Raw genomic sequence first — 25,679 nt, 5'->3', positions numbered from 1 at the left:
CAGCGTGTAAACTTACGGGCTCAGCATATGCTTCCCGTCGTTTTTTGCGCTGTTTGTCCTGCTCTTTATGAATATTCCATTCAAAATATCTGCTCATGGAACCATTTAGGAGGGAGAACAGGTAAATGGCATTAATTCAAACAGGATAAAGCAGGACTAACGTGTAAAAAGGTCGTAGTTCAGCACAATGTTTACTGCCTTACTGAATTTTGTACTATACTCGTGCATACATGTGTCGTCTGGACATTTTTTATATTCTCGACTGCACCTAATCAGTACCTTTATTTTATTTTATTGAGCTAAGGTCTTCATCTGCTTCATCCGTTTATGATTTTTTAAAGTCTCATCTTCTCATCTACAATCACAGGGCTTCTGGTTCTCCTGGCTTGAAAAGGCACAATGCCCCCAAATTTTCTGATTTTGCTTATGGCGGATTTGCAGCTTCCAGCCGCCATAAGCAAAATCATTATGGCCGGTGGGAGAGAGGCCTTGAGACAAATGTTATACTTAGCTTATATGCTGTTAAATGCTAACTTCACATGATCCAAGCAAAGAAGCAACGCTATTCATTTAAAAATGGGTTGCACCCCCACCCCCCAACCCTGTCCCCCTCCAAAACAATGTTGAAGTCATTGTATGGGAAGTGGAGGTTGGGGCACAGGGATTTCTCATTTGCATGTAAATTTTTCCTGTTGGCCCGCACCATTTGCAAGCTTGTCCGTGATTGGCTAACAGGTTGCTTCCGGTAGTCGCGGTGGTCAACCAATCAAACATCGCAAATATCTCACATTTTAAGTTTCAGTGGCATCTCTCTGTTTTTCACAAGTGTTATTGAGCAGTTAGTTCAGGAGCAGTTTTTTGCTGTAAAGTTCCTGTCTTCTGCGGTTGGTTTCTAATTTGTTAGCCAGTTGTATTTTTACCTCGTTGGTTGGTTTTTTGTAATGTTCAAGTGTAATGAGCGGCCGTGGTCGCAGCTCGTGTCCAAGTTGTCACGAGAAATATTTCAATCAGTCGAAGCCACCGACTGCCCAAAGTGTGGTATCTTTCTGGGAGGAACTTTCAATGGCCCATGTAAAAGGTCAAGTCTGCTAGCCGGCCCGGCCCTTGTCAAAATATGCACTCGTGTGTTTTCATGTCGAACGACTGGACATGATTGCTGTTTTGTGACGAGTTGCCGCAGTCTGTAGTCATGCGCGTGCAAGGAGTGTAAGATTTCTTGTTTTGTTTATCTTAACAGTGACATGACCTCACACTATGAATGTGAGCATTCTTGTGATTATTAATTTTTGGTTCCTTTCATTTTCATTTTTTTCTTTTTTTATCAATTTAGACTTTAAACAGTTAACTACCATTGACTATGTTACTGGCTTACAGAACTCTCTTTCTTGCATCGCTTCCTTTTTAACACCCTAACGAAACCTTCAGCCACATCAAATAGATTTCTCCTTGCACGAGTACTCACTATCATTGGCAAAAATAATTGATTTTATCACTTATTGAAATTTGAATCTTTGTTAGTACAAAAAAATACACAAAGATGGAGGAAGATATAACATTTTTGAATCAAGGATAAAAGTTAATTGAACCATGGCACGGTCGTTTAGCTGAGCTTCATGGGCCAATGTTTCCTTTACATGGTTACCTGATGCCTTATTTTTTATTTACCCTTGAAAAAACTTTCTGCTTAATAAGAAATGTCATAGCTCAGGATTTTGGTACTCTGTATGTTAATAATTGAGTTATTACCTGGTTCTTCTCTTCTGGTACTTGCTGTGTCCTCCATTGAGGCCTCAGGAGGGTCAGGGTGCATGGGATCCTCCCCTGCAAATCCACCATGATAACCTTGCCATCACAACCACCCTACCCCACCACCATGACCACCATGACCACTTTAACCACTGTGACCGCCATGAGCACGCAACCACCCCATCCCACCACCACGACCACCATTAGCACAAGACCATCCTATCCCACCACCACGACTACTTTGAACACCTTGACCGCCAAGACCACCCTATTCCACAACCACCAGCACTTTGACCACTTGGACCACCTTGACCACTGAGACCACCGCAACATTGCGACCACTGTGGCCACTGCAACCACTTTGGCCACCGAGATACCACAGCCACAACCCTTTCTGACCTACTACCATCATGTCAAGCATCATCCTCCTACAAATGTGAAAGAATAATTTAATGCATGTTTGGGAACATGGGAATAATAATGTTGTAGGTACTTACCAGGGAAAGAATCGAAAGTGATTGTCTAACAACTGTTCTGATTGTCTTTACAGTTACCCTATACTTTCAGAGGTGTCTCGCGTTTAAGCGATGTAGCGCGTCCAGTTTAAACTGTAGATACCTAAACCCCTATATCAAATTAAAGCTTATAGAGCTGGCTATCAAACTATACCAAGAAATAATTTGAAATAAAGTGAATTGTCGAATTTTTCACGACCTCTAAATGCAAGCGTCTGAATCACCTTTTTAAAGCTACAAGTTAAAGCGAATTTGTTTTTTGCTAATTTAATTTGCTCCTCAGTTTCCGAACCCAAAGCGTTAAAAAAATGTGTCTGCGTTTTGCCATATTCAATTCAATCGCAATGAAAAGTTATAGAGCATTTTCGAAATAGGATGAAAAAAATGTGGAGTATCGTACAAAAATCGCTCTCGGAGAAAAATTATTTCGAAAAAAAAATTTGGCAGATTGTTGTATATATGTTAAACTAGCTACTGTCCAAATTTGAAGGCAAACGAGCAAATTCCTTTTGAGTTTTAGCTCTTTGAAGTGGCTCCTCCAAGTGAAAAAATTGATTCAAGAAAAAAGCGCTAAAAATTTGGCAATTCATTTTGTTTCAAAATTCTTGATTTAGTTGGATAGCTAGCTCTATAAGCTTTAATTTGATATAGGGTTCAGGTATCTACAGTTAAACGGGACACGCTACATCGCTTGGACACGAGACACCTCTGAAGGTATCGGGTAACCTTAAAGGAAACAAGATAACAACCCAGTTAAGCTAACCAAAACTGAAAATTAAATTTTTGTTTTAGTTCAAATCACCATTATCCCTCTAAAATTATCTATGCTAAGGTTTAGTTAATTTTTCTACTTTTTAAATGGTATAGGAAAAGCGATAATATCCTATGTTAAACTTGCTCTACTATTTAAAAAATACTGGCACTCCAGTGACCTGATTTTATGCAAATTTGTTAAAAATGTTAAATGTTTGTTTTCCTTTGATGTTATACCAAGAACAGCTGGTCTGTTGTGTGTTACCATTGTGTGAGCAGCCTTTGGACAAAAGCAATGTCTTGTTTTTTCATAAATTGATTTCGTAGAAGAGTACGGAACCTACAATAATGATGATTAGTTTTGGCTGGTAAGCTCCAGACCAAACGACCACACAATAACCAGTATGAAATTTTTGCTATAATTATGTTTTTTTTTTTAATCATAAAGATTGAGACTGACTGACTGATAGACAGACTGATAGACTGACTGATAGACAGACTGACAGACCGACTGACAGCTGAGTCAACTCCTTGGGCAACTGATTGATTTAGAACAATGCTGAGGATGGGGGTGGATTATGTAATGTTTAAAAATGAGCAGGAGTATTTTATCGGGTTTATTAGAACTTATAAAACGGCTTTTGAACGGCTTCAAAAACATTGCCGGAAAAGCGTGTGTCAATAGAGTTCATAACAATGATGCTTTTGTGAACATTGGAAATTAGCATATGAGGAAAACACCACATACTAATGAGGAGTATTTTATCAGCTGGTAAAACACGGCATAAGGAGGAGGTTTATCGATTTAAAGTCACTGCACGTGAAATATTATCGACCATTTGATAGGTCAATGGGCTTATGAATTATTAATGAGTTTTTGAAGTTGTGTGTAGTTGTTAAACATTCAGGTAAGCCTGGTCTTCCACTTTTCACTGGATTCAGAAGTTCCGTTTCTTCAGCAAATATTTGAGAGAACGTTTGGGCAAATATTCGGGGCTGAATGTTTTGATTGCACAGAACACCTTGCATTTTGTGTGGAATTTTCAAACAATACAGCACTGTGCAGTTTAAAATCTTGACAATGACAGTGTGTTATTTTATGTAAAATGACGCGCTTGTGATAGATTTCCCCCGATTCTCACGAAATCTATTTTGCAAAGCACACTTGAAATTCTCCATTGCGAAAGACTCGATTTTTATTTGTCAGTGGTATTTGCATGTTTAGAACCCGACTGGCCACGACCTATCTGAACTAAACGTCAATAGTAACTAACGAGACATAGATAAACGGACTTTCGGCGAGCGAACAATCAACCACCTGCCCTGGTTACCGGCGAATTCGACTGGCGTATAATAGCGCTGTCAAAACTATCCAATCAAGGAAAAGCCCGCATTGGAAATGAAGTAACATGTTTTTCCACGGTCGCCCATCTTGAATTTTCAAAGCTTATTGCAATTGGATTAGAGCCCTTTTAATTGTTTTTTTTGGTGAATTGATCGAAGGTTTGTTCATCGCGGTGAGTTTTTCGAATCTCATGGTTTTGTCTTGGGTTTGTTTAGAGCGTTTTAAACATCGTGTTTTTAGGATACAGTTAAACCCTGAAATTTATATTCTAAACAGATGCTTAATGGTCGATGTTTGGTGATCCAATCTGAATACTGTCTCAGTCGCGAAACTCTGTTTGATAGATTCATGAATTTAAATATGAGGGACCGACAATTGACAATAACCATAAACTTTTTCCATTTCTACTGCCAAGTAGTTTTAAAGTCACGCCTACAATGAATTTTGTTTTTATATACCAAACGATATTGACTTGCATAATGTTGCGGTCAAACTCAAATTGAAACTTCTTCGTGGGTTTCTAAATTACATGTAAACAGACATCTGTCCAAAAACTGTACAAGGAAGTAACTGCGTTCATTGAGTGTGAGTCCTTTATGAGTTGCATCAGTTCCCAAGGGAGTACTTTGAAAGTTTCAGCGGAAGCACGTCATCAAACAGAGGAAGACGAATAATTCGTGATGAAACACACGCGGTGAATAATTTATTCCGGCTTAGTTCCGCAATTTTAGTACTTAGCGCAGTGCACAAACTGTTTAGCAATACAATTGATTTATCAAGTTTGACGTTTAAAACTTGCAATTTAGAGATGAAGCTGGCTCTACTTCCAGTAAAGGTTCTCCTTCAAAAGAAACCGAAATTGAAAGGGCGGAGAAAAAATAGCAAAAGTAAGCACTGCGTTACAGCTGTCACACACGCTCACTTTGTTGGTGTCCGTTTTCGGTTTCCTTCCATGTTGCTTACGCGTTTATCTTGTCGTTTTCTTCTCAGAAAAAGCAGCTCGGCCCAAAACAAGTCCGCATCATTGTGGAGAAATGGAGACCGTATCTGGCACCGAGGGAGAAATCAACGACTCCACGAGTTCGATGAGTTGCTTCAATGAGTTTGAAACGTGCGTGCAACTATATTAATTTTCCTGTTTCGTTTTGTGTACAAATTCGTATGTAAGATCCCTCATAAACATGGATTCTTCGTATTTCAGATTTGCAGATGAAGTAAATGGCGACATTCCCGAGGTTGACTGCAGAGGCAGAATTAAGAGGTTCGTTTAATCTTCTAACTGTTTTGTTCGAGGTCACTGGTTTAAGGCTTCAGTCTATATAAGTTTAATTCAAAACGTTTTGCGTTCGGCCGAAATCGGTGGAGGGTCGAGACCAAGTATATAATATAAGTATTAATTATTTCCCACGAAGTTTGAACAAGATCGTGGAAGTTAATAGGAAGTTTTAATATTTTCCTGGTTTCCTTGTCATATTTTAGTCAATCCATAAATTCTCTGCGTTTTGATCATGACGCAATGATCCTTTGTTTACCGTGCATTCCTCTTGTTTTTTCACGCGTTCTGCTTTTCATATACACACGTTTTATATCGCTTTCTCTTTTTATCCAGTGAGAAATCCTTGTCGGATGTCGATGACACCTCCAGCTCACTAACCCAGGTAAGTTTACCTATTTAAATTAAAGTTCATTTAAAATTATGGTAAACTTGTCGTTTTGCGCGCTAAGCACGTTATTTCACAACCGGAAGTGATTCCTATTGTTTCATACAGGTGGACTGATCGTGTGATCTGATGTCACGCCAGATTGATCAGTCTTTCGATGCGTACTTTGACCGTAAACAAAAGCCTCCAAATACTCTGGCGTCTTCATCTTGGCAACTCCTTGAACTTCCTCGTAAGGAGCGATCGAATAATTCGTAGGAAAATGCCTTGTAGCTATCAAACAGTTGCTTCTTGCTAGTATTTTTCGGTCGATTTTCACCCTGTTCTGGAGATCAGACTGATCAGACACCTGTATGACAATGGCAAGCTCCCGAGAAAGTGAAATTCAGACCAGTGAAAGTCAAAACAGGGAATCTCTGATCAAAAGACGAAAAATGCGGTTTTCCGTCAAATCAAAGACCTACAGAAAGTTATCAGAAAAGTTTCAATACGTTCCATGGATTTTTAGTCCCATGCTGAAGTTTGATACGCCTTCTCACGGTGATGAGGTAGGGTTCTAAAACTGCACATTCATGCAACATGTTTGTGACTGGTGCATGCCATGTTTCACACATTGGGTTTCATTAACAGTGTTAAGGTGAAATCAATATCAAATTGCAAACATGGCTTTTTCATTCTTCTTTTTAATGTTCTGGGTAAAGTTGCACAACAAAATTATTAGTATAATTCTGCCCTCATGTTTTAATGAGATAGGCATAATTTCTCGTTTAATTATTATAATTGTACCTTATCTGATTTGTATAAATTAGTTATTTTATTAATTCCGAACTCGTGCTCACTGTTTCTCAATACTGGAAATCTTTTAAAATAACCTTTTTCTAATCTATGCAATTATTATTTTGTGTGAGGAAAGTTTTACAGTTTGTCTAACCTATTAACAGAGCCTGCAGAAAGGTTTTTTGTCTGACTCATAGTGTTAAAATGCCTCGTCAGAATTAATTCTTCAGACTTGGTGTTGTAGCACAAAATTATCAGATTTGTCTAAATATGAGGAACACTTTAGCCAGGCCTAACACAGTTCAGCCTTTATCCCTTTGTCTGCAGTTCTAACCGTACCCATTTTCTTCATTCACACTTGAGCATTGTGCATTTTATTCGGTTGAATTTTTTCCCTTCCATATTGGCATTTTTAGGTACAAAACGTTCTATGTATAGTTGTGACTTCGTTTGGTTTTTTCTGGTCCAAGTGAACATTACTATCTTTAAATATTTTGTACCAATATGATTGCATATATTTGGGTTGTACCAAGGCATGGTTAAAAATTTGAAAGGGTTTAAAGTGGACACCGACTTTAAAACTATTTCAGGACCTCTCGGTTGCTGCTGTGCACATTTTTCTTCAGGTAAGAATGTAAAATGACTAAATAAATGGCTTCCTTGGTATTTTATATTAAATAAAAATTAAGAATATACGATACATGTGATAATGAATGTTTTTGAATGATATGTTTACATTAAATGTGGACATATATCATTCATGTTGTATATTTTTAATGTTTTTTTCATATTTACCAGTGACGCCATTAGTCATAATTTACATTCTTGGCTGAAGAAGGTTGCTGCAGCTACCGAAACATCATGATATAGTTTTTAAAGCCATTGCCAACTTTTAACCCTTTTGATAATTTGATTGCCTGTGTAGAAAGAAACAAACTTCCATGTGAAGCCTTATGATATAGATTCTTTCTAATCAGTTTTTTTCTTGTCATAAGGATGACAGCATCAGTATAGTTTAAATCTCCAAGGAATCAAAAATCTACGTCACAGTAATTTTACTCATTTTGTGTGCAATTTTACGGATTCATAAGTTAAATTAGATCCCAAAATCATACCTTCCTACACAGTATTGGCTTTATGAATTTTAATTCTTTTGTTTTACCAGAGCTTCCTGTTGTGATTACATGATAAACTTTTCACATATAAATTTACTTAATGTTAACTACTGCAAAATAAGGAAAGCCTTTTGCATCTGTTCAAGTCACAAATTTCGTCAGCCATCACGTATACTTAATTTTTGTTGATAAAACCATCTCTGAATTAGTTTTGATTCATAAGTTAACTTAGCCTGAGGCCAGAAAATATCTCAAATAGTTGTCCTTTCACCCAAGCGTGACCTTTGAGTTCCCTGAATCCCTCTCATCTTGTTAAAGATGTGTTTTATCATTACTAAGTGGGGCTTTCTTAGTAGGTTTGTTGACGTAAAATCTGTTTACCAGAATTGAAAATTCACTACACTCTCATTTTGTGTAATGTTTGAGCAAAGTATATTCCTAGTACAGAGGATACTGAGAACTGAATAATGATTTTTGATATTACAACAGCATGGTGCTCAGGGTTGTTGATACAATTGGCTGGAATGTATTATACAGGTGTAGCTGTGTTTTAGTCATGTACATAAAGTAATTTTTGGTCTCCAACTCTGAAGTCATGTACATGCCAATGTGAATGTAAATATTAATTTGTTTCAATCTCTTTTTCATATAATGTTTTCCTTTTTTAGATCATTACAAATGTTCAGCAATTTGATTGTAATTTAAAATAGATTAAAGTTGTAATAATAATACTATTAATGATTAAAAAAGGCTGATTCGGAGCAAATAGCTTTTTGGAACAAAATATTTCAATGCTATTTTCTCCTAGTCAGCATTTTTTTTAACATTACACGTACGTACTATGTTTCCAGGGGCCTGTTTCTCAAAAGTTCCGGTATCTTATCAGGCCCGATAAGTGTCTTTGGTGATAAATGCTTCTTAACAAAAATCAACTTTTGTAAGCTTTGAATACTAAATTTTAAAATCTTTTCGTTATGTGAAAACATTGGCCAAGTACCATGTCTGTAATCACTGTGTAATCGCGAAAAAACATTTAAAAATATACTTATTGGGCTCGGTAAGTTACCAGGACTTTCGAGAAACGGGCCCCAGAGCAGGAAAATAATCTTCTCAATAGAATAATATTATTATTTAAACTTATGGCCCATGAAAAACACAGTGCCTTTGTGACATTAGATAGAATTAAGACAGAACTGAGCTGGAAACTATTGCATACTTGTTTAATTTTCTACTCATTGTTATTGTTTGTTTTTATTTTTTCACAGTCTCAAACAGTCAGAGCTGACAGGACGCCAAACTTCCTTAGGGTAAGTCTGTTTATAAAGAAAACCTCTACTCATGAAATCAATATTTCTCACCTTGTTGAAAATACCATTAAATTCAAGTTTTAGTAGAAAACATTGACAGAAATGATATTTATTTCTGTGTCAGTCAAAGCAGGATGTAATTATCACCTCTTGCTTAAATTAAAATAATAATTAATTTTAAACACACTAGACATTTTTTATTTTGTGAAGTTATTCAGTTGCTCAACCACAGAATGTCATAGAATCCAAAATGGCGGCATGCAGGAAATTTGAAAACAAAATTAATTGATGATCCTATCCAATTTTTTGAACCCTAAAATGATATTTCCACTTTTGAGAATGAAGGCTAGAATTTAGACATTTATATACTCAACAATTTACTTAAAAGAGATAAAATGTAAATTTGTTGTTAGGGAAGAAGTATCATTTAAATACCCACTGATCTTAAATTGTTGAAACCTTGCTCCCCCCTGCCTTCTACTCTTAACTCTTTAAACTGCTGTCAGCAGTTTGCTTGGTGGCCCTCCTTCCTCTCTGCAGCGATGACCATCCCTGGCTAGTATTTTGAGTTGTGTATTTTAGCTCTGAGCTATGCTCTGAGGTGCCAAAAAAGTTTCACTTCATGCATTGGACTTCACAGACACCGATGAACATGCAGAAGCCCTAATTGATCCTTTCCCTTGATCCTTGCACGTGAGGAACCAGCTACAGGGTCCTTATAAGGAGCCAGTAACTGATTATTTTTACCATCTATTCGTAAATGTTACCAGCTATCACGAAAGAAATGTTTCTGTAGTTATTGAAACTGCTTTTAAAAAAATCCTTGTCCTTGTTTTGAGAATTTCCTTTCCACAAATAACGGAAAACATCCAGCAGATATTATCATGTTGAAAATCAATTGCCTGTAAAGAAGTCACTCCTGTTTTGAGCATTTTCTTTTGTCAAAAACAATGCTGACTTCAAACTGTACCATATTTGGTCAGGGCTGTCAACCTCACACGTCTTCAAATATGGAGAACATGACTTCCCCCGGCAAATTGCCGTACAGAGGCGTTGCATCAAGGCCAAATTCACGGGTTCAGTGTGGGGGGGGGGGGGGGGGGGGAGGGGGGAAGGTAAATTAACCAGTAAAAAAAACACTGCTAAACATTTCAGATTTCCTTGTAAGAGAGTTGAGCATACGACAAATGCCAAACCTCGTCAATTATCCGGGAGATTGAAGGCATAATTCTGGAGAAATCTGGAGACCAGAAGATACGGTTCAAAATCTGGAGACTCCCAGATTATCCGGGAGAGTTCACGGCCCTGTTTGGTTTCCATTCTTCCTGCGGCAATCTTGCTCCCATCATTCCCTGGGAGATATTAACAAGATGGTGTCCACCTGCTATTTCAAATTTATTTCCTCCTTTTACAAGTCTTAGCAAGAACCCTGTATATATGCTCTGAGATATCTGGGAGTGGATGCCCCCAGTGAGAATATATGTAGCCATTTTGGGGGAGTTAGTAAAGAAGTAATTTTTGTCGTTGGGGTAGTGCATAATTAAGAAACCAGTAATTCCTTTAAGCTAGACTGGGGGTACTAAAAGGGAAACTAATTTATTTTATGGAGTACCTCGAGCAGAAGTTATATTCTTGAAACCTGTCTGCCAATGTGCCCAATAATGTGCAAAAAATAATGTTTTGTAAGAATAGTAAATATTAAAAAGAATTAGTTATTCCATGACATGATATTAATTCTGACAGGTGGCCCCAGCCTACATGGGAAATAAAACATCTGAAGCTGAAACAACAGGAAATCTACATTTTAATTATTGCAGTTGTTCTATACTTAGCACCGAAAGTGTGAATTCTGTAAACAAGTTTAATTGATTGCAGGATTAGCTAGAGTATTCATTTGACAACTCTGTAAGGCTATTTAGTGTTTCTGGGATCAATGCATGCTGTTATAAATGATGGATTGTGTAGTTATGTGCTGAGAATTTCTTACAATGGATGTCTCACAGAGATGACTATTACGTTCTTTGCTCTTGTCTGTTTTCTAATATGGCTTTCAAATTTCTTAACGCTGCATGTGTCCGCCAAAAATTTGGAGAAAGATTATTGTGAGCATTCTCAGCTTTTCCCCTATCTAAATGACAATTCATTTTAAATGCATTTTTGTTTTACAAGGCTTATTTTTATTGTGTCCCTTCAGAAGAAAACCTATTTACCTTATTAATACTTCTAACCATTACATCTCCACCTGCACAAGATTTATAGCCAATCAGAAGAAGTCTTGCCCTCTCTGTGGTTGGTTATAAATACAAAGAGGTTCGCTTTGAACCTTGAATAAATCATCTGCTACGAAGTATAATTTATTTTCACTAGACTTGTCCACCACTTCAAGACTAGTGTGCCTTCACCATGCCTCTTGCATTTAATTTCACCGTGGGAAAATTCAGGCAAATTCTGTGCAAAAGATAATGAATCAAGGAAAACGAAAATTGAGAAGACGAAACACTGTGTTTGGTAGATCTAAAGATGATAGCTTTCAGGTGACAAACAAAGCTAGAAGGAAAGGCCAAAATTCACAAAACAGATGGGTAAAATATGATATTTCCTGCTTATGTTGATCCATAACTATATTGAGATGCATGTTTAGTAGGATTCAGGTCAGCCATGTAATTCAGAGCAAGTCAACTGTTGAAAATAAGGTGAAATAATATTTATCTGGCAGTGAATTTTATGCATTGAGTCTGTCTTTCAAAAACATTCAAAACTGGACAGCTTCTGACTTGAAAGTTTTCATTTCATGTTAGTGTTTACTTGAAGTCAAATTATCTCTGAGGTCTTATAACATATTTCAATATACAGTAGCTCTAAAATTCAGCAAAGTATGAAACTTAATGTAGGTAGCATAATTTGGAGTTTTGTTTCAGTCAGTTGTCTTGCAAACAGTCGTAAACATTACTTTTGAATTGAAATTGAAATTAAGGTGTCAGAATAAATAGGTTTGCTGTCATATACAACATGACAGGTCTAGTTGTGGCTCTTCATTTGTTCTGTCAGAAATGGTGCAACTCATCTTTAGGCTGGCTTTGGTATCAATTCTGCTGGATTGTAGTTTATTAATTATTAAGCAGGTGAAACACCATGCACATATTGAACCTTCTGTATTGAAGTAATCCTTAGATTTCAGGCTGTTCTAAGATAAATGATTCCTTCTCAACAGTATATATATTATGATCAGAATAAAATTATCCAGTTGTTTCGACCTTTTTTTTATATAAAATTATAATTTCATTGAGACATTGACCATGCAGTATTCATGTACATTTTGTTATGAATAAAATGTAGTTTAGTTGTAGGAACTTGATTATACAGTTATGTATGTTTTGGGTGATGAGAAGTAATTAATTATCTTCTGAAAAATTTTTGTTTTCATTTCATGTAAAATTGTTTACTCCTCTTGAAAATACTACACTGTTTTTACAGTGATTTTCAACTTGAATTCAGAATTAATTTAATTACACATGTGGTTGATTTTTGGAAGAAGTGGCAACTATGTAGCTAGTATACCTGTTATTTTTTAGGTAAACACATTCATTTGGTTCTGCTCTGTTCTTAAGTTCTAACTTTGCCATATGGCAATTAAGCTATCCAGGATTAGAATACTCTCTCATTTTTCATTTTCAATTTACATGTAAGTTGTTCTATTTTTTTTGTGTGTGTTTGTGCACGTGTGGATTAAAGAAAGCATCACTAGTTATTCCAAATAAAAGCTGGTGACTGTGTGACATTTTCCACTTTGGTCCTGCATGTTTGGTCTTCAATACTTTCCACAAAATTATGTGAAAATTCCAAGTTCTTATTCTCTTTTGGCCCAGTTTTAATTCAAGTTTGGGTGCAGAATTCAGGGCTACAAGTGTTACCTAAATAATTACTTCCTGCAACTCAATATCTTTATGCCTGTGAAGATGTATATTTGAAACATCATATAACATATAATTGTCACTCAAATGTGGTTTACCTACAGTGCACATATTGTTTGTACATGTAATTATTCAATTATGTGCTTTTAGCTGCCATGTTAAATCATTATTCCTTGATCAGTATGTTATAATAAACACATTTAAAGAATTCTTACATGTATGAGCGTCAGATGTCTGTTTTAATGTAAATTAAATTAGTTATCTCCAGTTGACAGATCTAGAACTCATGCTTATAACGTTCTGGTATTAAAAATAGGTTTTGCTGCAATAGCCACAATGTATCTGAGATATATATTTTTTTAATATATATTATAATAATTCACTAAATAAAAACTGTTAGTTTGAGTTTGATGTTTATTTGGACAAATTACATGTACTGCAGCATTTAATTTACTGCAATATTACTTTGAAAGTGCACCTGTCATGTGGAATTATAATTTGCAATAATATAATTCTGTAAAGAGAATGTTGTTATTTCAGTTAAGTCATTAAATAATGTTTTTGGGCTAACCAGTTGGCTATTTACAAAGGATGGCCTTGGATTTGAAAACAGGGCTACCATGAAATAAATCCAAGTGACTAGTTAGAGACTAATAGAGTGGGACTTAACCTGGGACCTCTGAATTACAAGCCTGGCACCCTTAATACCACTATGTCATGCTGCCTCCACAAATATATAGCAAATGAAATGTTTTTGTGATATTGTCTATTTTTTTTGCAGATTACAGTGACATTCATAGACAGCTGTACTTTAATAAGGGGTGTGCTTAGATGTAATTTTCTTTGTTTTTGCATGTAGTCACTTCTGCCCACACGGACTCCTTATGAGGATTTTCATCGTCTCTTTAAAACTGTCCCAAAGGATCAGTTCCCAATAAATGGTAAGCTAACATTCTTGTTACATATATATGTGTATTGTCCATGTTACACAACAGGAGTTTCAAAAGTTGAGTCATGTTACAGCTATAGATAGCAAAGTACCATTACCTACACCTCCGTCATTAATGTTCTCAACATGAAACAAAATCCACTTTTTCGCTTTAACAATCAATGTTCAAGAATGTTTGAATGATAAAAGTTCCCTCATGCAAGTTTGTTATATTATTGATTACAAGTGTTTTTTTTTATTGTCATAATTTTAAAATAATTATTTGATATAGACCTAAAACTACCTTGACCAGTGGATTGCCTACTGAATTATTACAGAACTATTATTTTTTTAAATAACATTTATTTAGTCTGAAATGTCAGCCGTCTCCTCCCCCTAACTCTAACTCGCAGGGGGCGTGAAGGAGACTGCTGACATTTCAGACTAAAATCACATAATCATTAAATGATTTGTTTGTTTGTTTGACCATTTTCGTTTGTTCGTTCATTCATTCATTCATTTCTTCATTCATTTATTCATTCATTCATTCATTCAGGTATAGCTATCTTTAGATGTAAACCTCTCTGAATGTTGTAATTTGACTGTTACCTTTTTTAATAGCAATGTTAATAATAAACAATATTGCTTTCATTGATATATGACTTTTCTCTTTCAGATTTTTCTTGTGCTTTAAGTCGTGAAATTTTACTTCAAGGAAGGATCTATATAAGCCAAGGATGGTTCTGCTTCTATTCAAATATATTTGGTTGGGAAACACAAGTAAGGACACTTGTCTATTAACACCCAGCAAACTCTTAATCTAATGGGCCACAAATGATCTGACAATAATTATTGCTATGAGCACAATAATGAGGTGGCCACATTAATGAGGTTGCCATAAGGCAAGCTTCCACCGAATTGTGTTTTTCCAGAAAATATCCATTGATATATCTCTCCTGGAAGGTTTCTCTGTTCCCCACCCACCACCCCTCAAGAAATTCCAATTTAGCTTCATACTTTTCTTTCAAAATTTTTGCCTTGTGGACCCCCCTCCCTCTTGGAATTTGACCTTCCAGTGGGGTGGGTATGGATGTATTTCAGATTGAAACTGCACATCCAATACCTGTATGAATCATTAATGTCCAATTTTGCACTTTGGGTGCAAATTATTTTTTGAAAGCTAAAGAGAGGGCATTTTGTCGACACAAGGTGCTTACATTTACATTTTGACTCAAGCTGCTAAAATTTTATCACAATGGTCAGCCCTATATACGGGTATTTGAGGCTCGGCAAAATGCGCATCGAAGAACTGTAAATTAAATTAAACTAAATTCAATTTTATTATTTAATAATAATTATTGTTGATTTTTTGGGTTCTTTTGTTTTTTATTCATTTTTTCCTCAGAAGTTTAATATTGTAAATTATTAGATATAATTATGTTATTATAACCATTTCGGTTTCTAATCTTGATGTAGGTGACAATAGACTGTAGAAAGATCCAGTCAATAACAAGAGAAAAAACTGCCTATGTTGTGCCAAATGCAATACTCATCTGCACAGATGACGAAAAGGTAAATAATATTATTAATAGTAAAATAATACTTAATTATTCTGATTACAAAAATTATCAAGATACCATGGCCTTATCAGCTTTGTCAGCCACAACATTTTTATTTCCCACGGAGGAATTTTATTTACTTTTAAACACAAACAATACAGTCTGTACCATAAACATTTGTTGGGATGCACTAGGCATGGGTAGTAAACCTGCTTCAAACAATTGTTCCAGTACTTTAAACATTTACAATAAATTGATAGTTGAGACGTCCTTTATATCTGGCTGCTATGTCGTGGATAATAGAACCAAAAGGTTGAGACAGCAGAAATCGTAATCGTAATCTTCTTAAAAATTACGATTTGTTTTCTACTGTCTCGACCTTTTGGTTCCATTATCCACAAAATTGAAAGTTACTGGTACATGTTTAGCTTGGTGAAACAGGCTTGCTTTTCTACAAACTGTGCTTTGTTTACCATGCATGTACACTGCATGTACACTGTATGTAAAGTTCACAAAGACTTTCTGTTATTGTTAGGAGTATATTACATGTACATTTTTATTTTGTAATGGTTGACATGATATCTTATTTGCAGCATTTCTTCTCGTCATTCCTGTCAAGGGAAACAGTTTACAAGCTTCTACTTCAAGTATGGGACGAAATAAAAGAAAAACAACAGGTCAGTTTAATATAGTCATTTATGATGCACTTAGACAGAAGTGTTAATTAATGGAAAATACACCACTCATAAAATTCATATGAAACTACATCTGGGACCCAACTGGCATATTTTCCATATCCTCGTTGTGAGGATATTGATGATGTCATTTCCTACTTTTCACATTTGTTTGTGCCAACAGTTGGTGAAAAATGGCAAGTGATAGATTTGTCTACATAATAAAAAGAAACTTGCATGCACGGTAGCTTGAAGATATGAATTTTATTCTCTGATGTTAAGAACAATATTTTACCCACTCATGCAAATATTGTTTTTACCACTCGAAAATAAAATTCATATATATTCGCACTGCCTTGTGATATCCTTTATACCCATATATAATGCCATCTCTCTCAGATTATAATAAATTATGGAAGTTTACCAGTCTCCTGTACAAGTCACTAAACCCCCCAGCAACTTTTGATATTTTCTCTGCAATAAACTCAGATTTCAATAGAACATTTACTCAAAATACACAAAATTTCAGTTTTTCAAATTTACATTCACTGTAGTTGTTTTTCCCAGGTGCATTTTCTTGCATCTTTTACCAAACTTATTGCAGACGTTAACACAAACCAAAGGAAACAGGCCGATTTTGGGTAAAAGTAGGAAGATGTCAAATTTTCAATTCTGGGGAGGGGTACAATGATTTGGGACATTTTGGCAGAGGAGAGAGTTAATTGGGGGAGGGGAAGGGGGGGGGGGGGGGTTGGCCCAAGAGAAGAAATCTCCGGATTTCAGATCTTCAGAAGTTGGCATCTGTAATATTGTAGGTCATTACAGAACTAACTGACATAACTAACTAAAAAAAAGTTACTGTAAATTGACATTTCTAAAATGCTTTCACTATAAATACACTCAATAAATTGATAATTAATTATTTTACAAACTTTTTTAAGCAAACTGTGTTATTGGTTAAACAATATATTTAAATTTAAGGTACTGAAATAAAATAATATTAAAAGCAACTAAATATTAATTTGTGCTGTAAATAAAGATTAAAACTGCCTTGAATAGTTGTTAGTTTTTAATTTTTAAATTATAACTAAAGTAAGTGTTATGAAACATAATTTTTTATTTATTTGTTGTTTTGGTAATTTATTTTTGTAACTGAATCCAGAAGTCAGAAAGGCCAAACGAAGAGAATCAGGTGATTATTTTTGAACTAAATATTAGAACGTTAGTCACTTACTGGTGGAAATAAATGGCTTGTTGTATAATGAATTATTATAAATAGTTAAAATCACTTTTATTTGAAATGCATACCTTTGAACATCTACAATAAACAGTTTTCTGCAACCCATCATAGAGACCTGAAGGTCTAGGATCTGTTGATTATTAAACAAATATTAAAAAAATATATTTCAGTCTTTTAACTGAGTGTATAGTAACATTTTTATATGTTCATAGTCATTCATGAACTGATTAAAGACTTCAATGGAACCTAGTATTTTTATGAGCCTGTTAAATAAAAATTATATGATTATATGAAAAAGTATACATTTAATATTTAATTTTCGCTTATTTTAGCTGAATAAAAAAATGTTTGTGACATAAAAGTTTTAGAAAAAAAATATTCAATCACATTTATTCCATAAAAGTTTTCCTTTTAATAATTATTGGTCTCATATTCTCCTTGTTGGGGCCACTCAATCTGTCCAGCTTTCCTTTTTGCCTCAAGTTGGTATCTCATCATAAGTGATTTGTTTCTTAGAAACATATGAGTGGTGGCTCACCTACTACAGAGAGCAAAACTACACCTGAGGAAGAAGGTGAACAGGAAAACACAGGAGAAGAAAATGGTTAGTTGATTACAACATTACTGCAATATTATTATTGCACAGGCCTAAGATAGGGAATAATTCCCAAAAAATCATTGGTTTTGAAAAAAACAGAACTTATCCTAGGAGATCTGGGACGAGTTGCATAAAACTTAACGGCGGGCGTAAATGCTATTGTCAGATGTTAAAATACTGAATGTGACTGGGCTGAAGGTCTGGCGTTAGCAGTTGTAGACACCTGACGTTAAGTTTTATGCAACTCACCCCTGGACCCTTGACTGTTTTTTTTGTTCATAACTAGCATTGCTTTGCTTGATTTGGTTCTGTCTCGTATACAAGAAAATCAGTTGAGCATTAATATCTCTTGTGTAATTCGCTTGCATTTTCTAAAAAAAGTAATAAGCTATATTTCTTGTTTATATAGGATTTTGCACAAAAATTTAACCCACAGTGAAGTTTCTTAAAATACATGATAATCGGGCTCTGTGCGAAAATAGGGCTTATTTCGAGCAATTTTGACCCAAACCCTTCAAATTGTTATTGAAAACTCTTGCAGTTTGCAGTATTACTTTTCAGTTGAATTTGCTGACAAATAGCACAACAAAGTACCCCGCCCTGATTTATGCAAATTTATGAAAATTTATGTTGAGTGAACTTGAAACTGCCATATTTTTCTTTGGCTAAAATGCTGTAAATTTGAGTTAATTGAAATATTTTGTTATAGATTTGAATGCTGGTCATTCATACTGCACTGCTGAACACGAGGAGGAAGACTACACAACAGGATGCAGTAAATGTCAACAAGAAAGACAGACAACAACAAACAAGTTAACGGGTGATGACACAAATGATGGACACACTGTGAAGAGTACAGGAAGTACCAAAACATTGCCAGAATCAGGCGATGATCAAGACCAGTTGACCGCTACTGAGCCTGCAAGATCAATTACCAGCTGTGGTAATTAAATTCTTATGCTTGATCTAAATGAATGTTTGACAACAGTTAAATAGACAGACGTCAGTTGGTGATGGGAATCGCCTAGTGTGCCGCCGGCTTAAGGCTTACGCTGGGGGAGTAGTCTTACATGCAAATAGTTTTTAATGTCCCCCACAATAGCTTCCATTGTGGGTACTCCAGTTTTCCCCCTTTTTTCGAACAACAACATTTGCAAATATTTCCAATTCAACCCAGAATCTAAAGGGCCACAAATAGGTTTGTCAGTTGAACAGCAGACTGTTCCTCAAAGTTGATTGTTATTTATTTGAGGAGGCATTAGAGCCATTGAACTGAAGCTGACCATCAAATAACAGTTACTAAAATGCTTACTAGCTGATTATAACTGCATGGTAATTTTTTCTCTTCAGCTGGTATTGCAATGCTTTTAGCTTCAATAGCAGAAACTGTGTATTCGTATTTCCAAGTCAGCCTTCGTTTAGTTCAAAGGTAGGTCATACTCAATTAGTTTGCAAGATTTAAAGCTATTTCTTGTCGTGTTTTGCTCAATAATTAACTATGCATTTTAGTTTCCTACACTTATGCAAGTCTTTCAGAAAACCCTTCATTCCTCTTTGGGGAAAATATCTTCTCACTGTGTGCATTTTATAGACTGATAAGGATTTGTTAATCAACATTATTTGTAATGTTAACTTTTTTTTATTTGTTTGTTTGTTTGTTTGTTTTTAGACTAACAAGGGAACAGCTGTTTTATATATCAACTTCCATTATGTGAGTATCAAGCTACTGTTAAGGGATAAACGCTTGTCTACCATCAATGTGGCCCAGATTTGATTCCCAGTGTTGACGTCACATGTCCACAGGTTGAGTTTATTGTTCGTTTTTGCCCTCTGCTTTGACGGTTTTTCTCTGGGTTCTCAATTTTTCCTTCCTCCACAAAACTGAACCAACACTTCCAAATCCCAAGTTGAGGGCCACCTTAATATTAACTTTGAGTTAACTTGTTGCTAATTTTATATTCTGTTTGTGGTTGTAGGATAATATGTTTGCTGATGTGCAGTTTATTCCTGCTGCATAGGATTTCCATATTGGAACCAAAAATCATGGCTTCAAAAGCCTATCCTCCAGAAAAAATTCTTCTGTAAGTTTCTACTTTTATGATGAAACAATACTTTTAATACAATACATGTTTTGATGTGGCTCACATCATTGCCAGTTGCGAAGAGATTATGTAAAACCCATAGACCCCAAGTGACCCGTGCCAGGCTGGTCTGTCAAATGTTTAAACATTTGAACGTTTAAACCTGCTGACCCGCCGCGACTGAGTAAAAACCCGCATTTGTGTTCAAGCTCTGAATTTTTGATAAAATCAGCCTATTCCTGAAAGAATCTTAATTTTCATGCCGTGATTCCTACAAATAACATATAAATGGCTGATAACTGTGACTGAAGCAAGGAATTCGTCTCAAAATGCACGAAATGGCCATTTTAGAGACCCTAATTTCCAAAAATTTCTGGGGGGGGGGGGGGGGGAGGGGGCATGCCCCCAGACCCCCCCAGAAGCTTGCGCCTTCGCCGCTCACTGCTGGCGCCTGCGCCGCTCTTATCAACACATATGACCAGCATTTTGGGTTCTCAAACTTGGGATCTATGAAAACCATTAGAATTAATTACATTGCAGTAAAAAAATTAAATGCATAATTAACTAAGATTACAAATGCTGAATAACAACAAGGGAATGAGATTTACATGTTTGACCTGTTGTAAGTTTCATATTATATTTTGCTTTAAGTGTCAAGTTTTTGGCCTGTTGTAAAAACAGAATTATTTGTTGGTTGCATCAACACTGAGCTCATATCTAGCAACGTTTTGTTTTCCTAGACAAGAAACTTTTATTATTTTTTCTCACTGCATGATCAGGTGGATTCTGTAAATTATGCAATTTGATTGGTTCCTGCAGTGGGTAGAATTTTCTTGAACTTGTGCGTGAACCTTGGCGGATTTGTTGCAAGACCTCGCGGCCAAAAAAAAAATGTTATTTGCTGGACTAGGTTGGTCCATACACATACTCGAGACCTCGGGCACAGTTTTTCCCTATTCAAACCTCGAGACCAGTCAATGACATATATTACGTTACACCTTGGTTCCCACATCATACATGCATTTCCTATTGCCATAAGTTTGTTTAACTCCCCTTTAGTTGCTGGGGTTTTTATAATTATTATAAAAAAACTCAGCAAGTGTCAAATTTATTATTACTTAGTATATATATAGTATAATATATAGTATAATATATTTAAATTATTTAGTAATTTTAATTTGTCATTTAACAGTCAACAGTCTATGTATCAACTTTGGAAACTTCGTCAGGAGGTTTTTGATGCAGAAGTAGTTAGGTAAGAAATTCACGGTTTTAGCAATAGAAAAAACAAGAGTCCTGCAAGACACTGTTAACTTGACACTTTTCAACTATATGAACCCACAATCTCAGATCCTTGATTCCTTTTTATTTATCATGTTCAGCTTGTAAGGAGAAGGCATTAACCGTCATGACATTGTTGATAATAAAATTGTCAATTAAAATGCACTACCTTTAATTCATACTAATTTTCGCGCATGTTAAATTTGGTGATTTTCACGTAAGTGTTAGTGGCACAACATTCATTGTCCTCAAGTTGATTAGCTCAGTTCAATATGCACAAAGCATGATGTTTGATCTTGTTCTTATTTACAGGTTTAAAACAATAGTAGCTGCCAATTTAAATGCTATAACGCAGGTATGTTGCAGATGGAGTTAATTTTATTTTTCAAGACAGACTAAGAAGGCTTAATCAGCTTAGAATTCAAATGAGTGTACAGTTTAATCATTGTATGTAATATTCTTCAAAAAAACTCCTGGCACCACCTAAATACTACAAGAATCTCCTTGAATTTATAGGATATATATAATAAAACATCTTAGCAAAAGAAAAGCATTCCAAGCTGTTTGCATGCCAATAACAATGCTTTTCTTATGCTAATTTAATTACTTGGTTATTGCTGCCAATTTTTCAGTTCAACTTGATGAGGGTGTCATGAAGACACTGAGAAATACTTTTTTTATTGCTGATTTTTCCGTTGGTTAGATTCCGTTATAAAATTTGACCGTTTGTGAATTCTACGCTTCGCTGGTTAAACTTCCTTTGTGTGGTTCACAGAGTGTGATCCCTTTGTTTGAACAAGCCAACTTCAGAGTCCAATATCTTCAAAAATTTAAGCTTTCTAGCAAAAAACTAAACATGGTTTAAGGTTTGCCATAATAAATTGAGTCTGTATAGGAAAAGGCAACAATTTGTGAGCAACTTAATTTTTTTAAAGCAAAATCAGCACCTATGCCCTTTCTCAACCAAGCCCTTCTACTTGAATCAAGTCACACTGAAAAGAATTTCATGAAAACACTTGTGCCGAATTATAGCCAGAAACTCTAGAGCAAGTTCTGTCTTAAAATCCAGACCCATCTGATAATTTTGAATGTACAAAATGAGAAAGCAAGGCTAAGAATTGATATCATTGTAAAACCAAGTTCTGTCTTACACAGTAATAATTATTACTATGTAAGACCACAGCGAATTACTTCTTAATATCTTTGATACCACAAGATTAATTGTATAGTGGTGTCAAGTCACAAAAATAGCATTCAAGTAGACTGACCAATGGACATAGAAAGCAGTACAGGGTGCTTTGTTTCCCCTGGGGGGTGGAGACCAACAAATGATGAAATTAAAGACTGGAGGTTGCAACTTGGGAATGTAAAATAAATCCACTATTAATATTATTTTTGTCTTGCAGGTGCGAAAAACACTGAAGATGCTGGAAGATGACTTAGAGACTCATATGAGCAGAAACTGTACTTTACTTGATGACAATATGTGCATTCAAATTTGAAATGTTGACAAAATACTTCAGTGGTTATTGATGGGAAAAAGGCAACATTTTGAGACGGTTCTAACACACAAGATGGAACACACGCCATTATAGTTAATGGTTTTCTGAAGATTCTTAATATCAGTATATTTTCTAATTTGTGGCTTCATAAAAGATGTACCCCTTCCCCCCCTCCCACCCCATGGAATGCCATTGAAACTTCTGAAACGGTGGGGAGGGGTCTCAAAAACGTTTGAAAGGAAGTATATTTCAAGAGGGATAGTCTAGCCCCATATCAGAAACCTTCTGTGGGACCCCTCCCCTAGGAGGTTTTCCTGGATATAGATATTTGTGTAGTTTTAGATAAACAGTTGATTATAAAAATTAGCAAAATTACACGTTTTGGTATCATCATGATTTCATGTTAGAGGGAGGAAATAAATATGTTACGTTCATACTTAGTATAATTTATACTTTAATGTAACAAATTAATTTTATTTCTCCACATGAAAATGATATCATGATTATTGACATTGAAACATTGTGTAATTTCACTAATTTTTATTCTTAAATTAAGATATTTGAAACTTGGGTTGAACTATCAAGTATTTGGCTGTAATTTTTATCTCAACTCTTTTTAAGAGGATTGACATAATTATTTATTTCCATAACGTTTGTACACAAATATTTAAATTACCACTGTATGAGTGATATTTTGTATGTAAATATTGCTAAACATGTTAAATATCATTTGAATGTATGTGTTAATTTGTTACAGTATAAAATATAAAGGCAAAGCCTCCAGCAAACCTCTAGAAAATAATTGTTTTAGCTAGTTTGCTGGGTTATTTACAATTTAAATGAAATATGTTGGGGTAGCATATTACCACGTTTTCATTGAGGATTGGAAGTGCGGGCATTTCTATTTCTCACTGAAAGCAGCCGAGCTGTTGTTGTAAAAGCTACATTGAATTTTCTGGGATGTTTGTAAATTTTAGAATTTAATACTTGATTAGCAAAGTCCATAATGGCAGCCAACTTATTATTCTTTTAAGTGCCTCTTTACCAGTATATGAAAAGTTAAACTTAGTGAGATATTTAGTTTGAATCAGGCAGCGAGGACCAAGTTTTTGTTGTTTCCATTTAGGATAATAAGTTGGGTACCACAATTATTTTAATTACTAGGTGTATTATGTAATATAGCGTTATTCGTTTTAAAATAGTTTTATCACAGTATATTGCATTTTTATATTAGTTTTAACAGCAATGTCACCCGGGTTTCTGCTACATGTGAAAAATACATACCATTTACCACCTTTCATAAAAACCAATCTGGCTTTTTATCCAACTCACCACAGTCTAGGAATGAAAAATATTCAGCCATAATGGGAAATAATAAAAACAAATTAGATTGTTTTGAACTATTTAGAAATTTAAAGTACCAATGGTCTTTATGAATAAAAGACAAAATCAAAGGTTTATGCCTAGAATTATGAAAAGAAATGCAATGTGCAAGGGACAGGTTTAAAATAAAACTTTTTGTAAGGGCAGTGTTAAATGCTAGGAATATGGATTTATGTTTGTCATTAAGGAGTCAAAGTTTAAAGTAAGATTTCTTAATAAAAACAGTTCAAAATAGTTTGCCTGTTTGTAGCCTGTTCTGTTAGTAGCGTCTCAGCTTTTTTTCTAGGCCTCAAGACACTTATCAAGCTAATCAAACTTTTTTATCGGAGCTTAGGGCTAGGCAGGATAGCAGGTCTTCCCAATCAGCTCAATGAGTGATGTCATATCTGACCATGCGCTAAGGGGATGAGGCTGGTACCATCTCGTACAAATTCTCCAGTCAGAATTTTCTACCTACTACCTATTTTACCTTATTATGTCATAGACATGCCTAGCACCTGGTTCTTCTCCTGTGACTGCCTTTGCCACCGTTCGTAATCTTCATTTTTTTTATTAGTGTTCTCATTTGTAATTTTTACTTGATTTTTCTTAGGTTGGGGTTGCGCCTCGCATGGATATCATATCCCATTTGCGCTAATCCTTTTGGTCTTTCTTTCCAAATTTCTTTCTTTCATATTAAATATGATTAATTGACCAATAAAGCTGAAAGAAGAAGAGTAATCTTTGGTACTGTGGCTTCCCAATGTCAAACTAGCCTGTATGGCAAGTATATCTGTGGGGTATTGCAACCTGATTCCCAGAGTTTTGCAGTGCATCAGTTGAATTTGAGAGACGGAAGAGAGAGCCCCCAGGGAACAAGGTTGACAAAAAGCAACAAATGCAGAGAACCTCATGGGAAAAAAAATGCTTGCTCTCGTGCAGGTTTATGGCAAACCTGATGTTTCAACAGTCATACAAATAAATCCTATGGGAGGGTTGGAGACTAGCATAAAAAAGTAATGAGGTGGTTATTGAAACCAGGCCAACTGATGCAAGCACAAGTATCCTGCATACATACTTCAAAAAAAACAGTTGTTTGAAATTTGTTACAAAAATAAATAAAAAAATCCATGGATCCCCACCTCCTTGCCTATTTTGCCCACCGTTTGGAAGATGGAATGTTTTCATTAGCCCCCCCGACCTTCCCACCAGTATTCAAAACATCAGTTTAGAAAATCTTGGTAAATTACAGTGGTGAGCTAAAAATGACATTGTGCAGTTCCAGAAAATATTCATACTCCCCCAACAGAGGGTTTTTTTTTTT

The 25,679-nt window shown here is 35.3% G+C and overlaps 1 protein-coding gene across 6 annotated transcripts; it reads left to right on the top strand.

Moving 5' to 3' along the window:
- Nucleotides 1–12: 12 nt before the first annotated feature.
- Nucleotides 13–24,610, top strand: LOC146468044 (uncharacterized). 6 transcript variants are annotated; one of them, XM_085124689.1, is made up of 18 exons: nt 13–121; nt 5,350–5,470; nt 5,561–5,620; nt 5,969–6,017; nt 9,178–9,219; nt 13,990–14,071; nt 14,735–14,838; nt 15,535–15,630; nt 16,211–16,294; nt 17,454–17,483; nt 18,048–18,135; nt 18,839–19,072; nt 19,480–19,558; nt 19,799–19,840; nt 20,106–20,210; nt 21,403–21,465; nt 21,804–21,846; nt 22,898–24,610. In XM_085124689.1, the coding sequence occupies exons 1-18, from the start codon at nt 28–30 to the stop codon at nt 22,991–22,993; spliced, it is 1,512 nt and encodes a 503-aa protein (XP_084980815.1). In that variant the 5' UTR covers nt 13–27; the 3' UTR covers nt 22,994–24,610. The 6 variants fall into 6 exon arrangements, with proteins under 6 accessions (XP_084980815.1, XP_084980817.1, XP_084980819.1 ...); XM_085124693.1 differs by lacking the exon at nt 13–121 and adding an exon at nt 4,396–4,531; XM_085124690.1 differs by lacking the exon at nt 13–121 and adding an exon at nt 5,068–5,246.
- Nucleotides 24,611–25,679: the final 1,069 nt, after the last annotated feature.

This window comes from Pavona decussata, unplaced genomic scaffold (assembly GCF_977016875.1).
Source record: "Pavona decussata unplaced genomic scaffold, jaPavDecu1.1 SCAFFOLD_133, whole genome shotgun sequence".
Lineage (NCBI taxonomy): Eukaryota > Metazoa > Cnidaria > Anthozoa > Scleractinia > Agariciidae > Pavona > Pavona decussata.
This window is presented reverse-complemented; position numbering and strand designations above follow the sequence as displayed.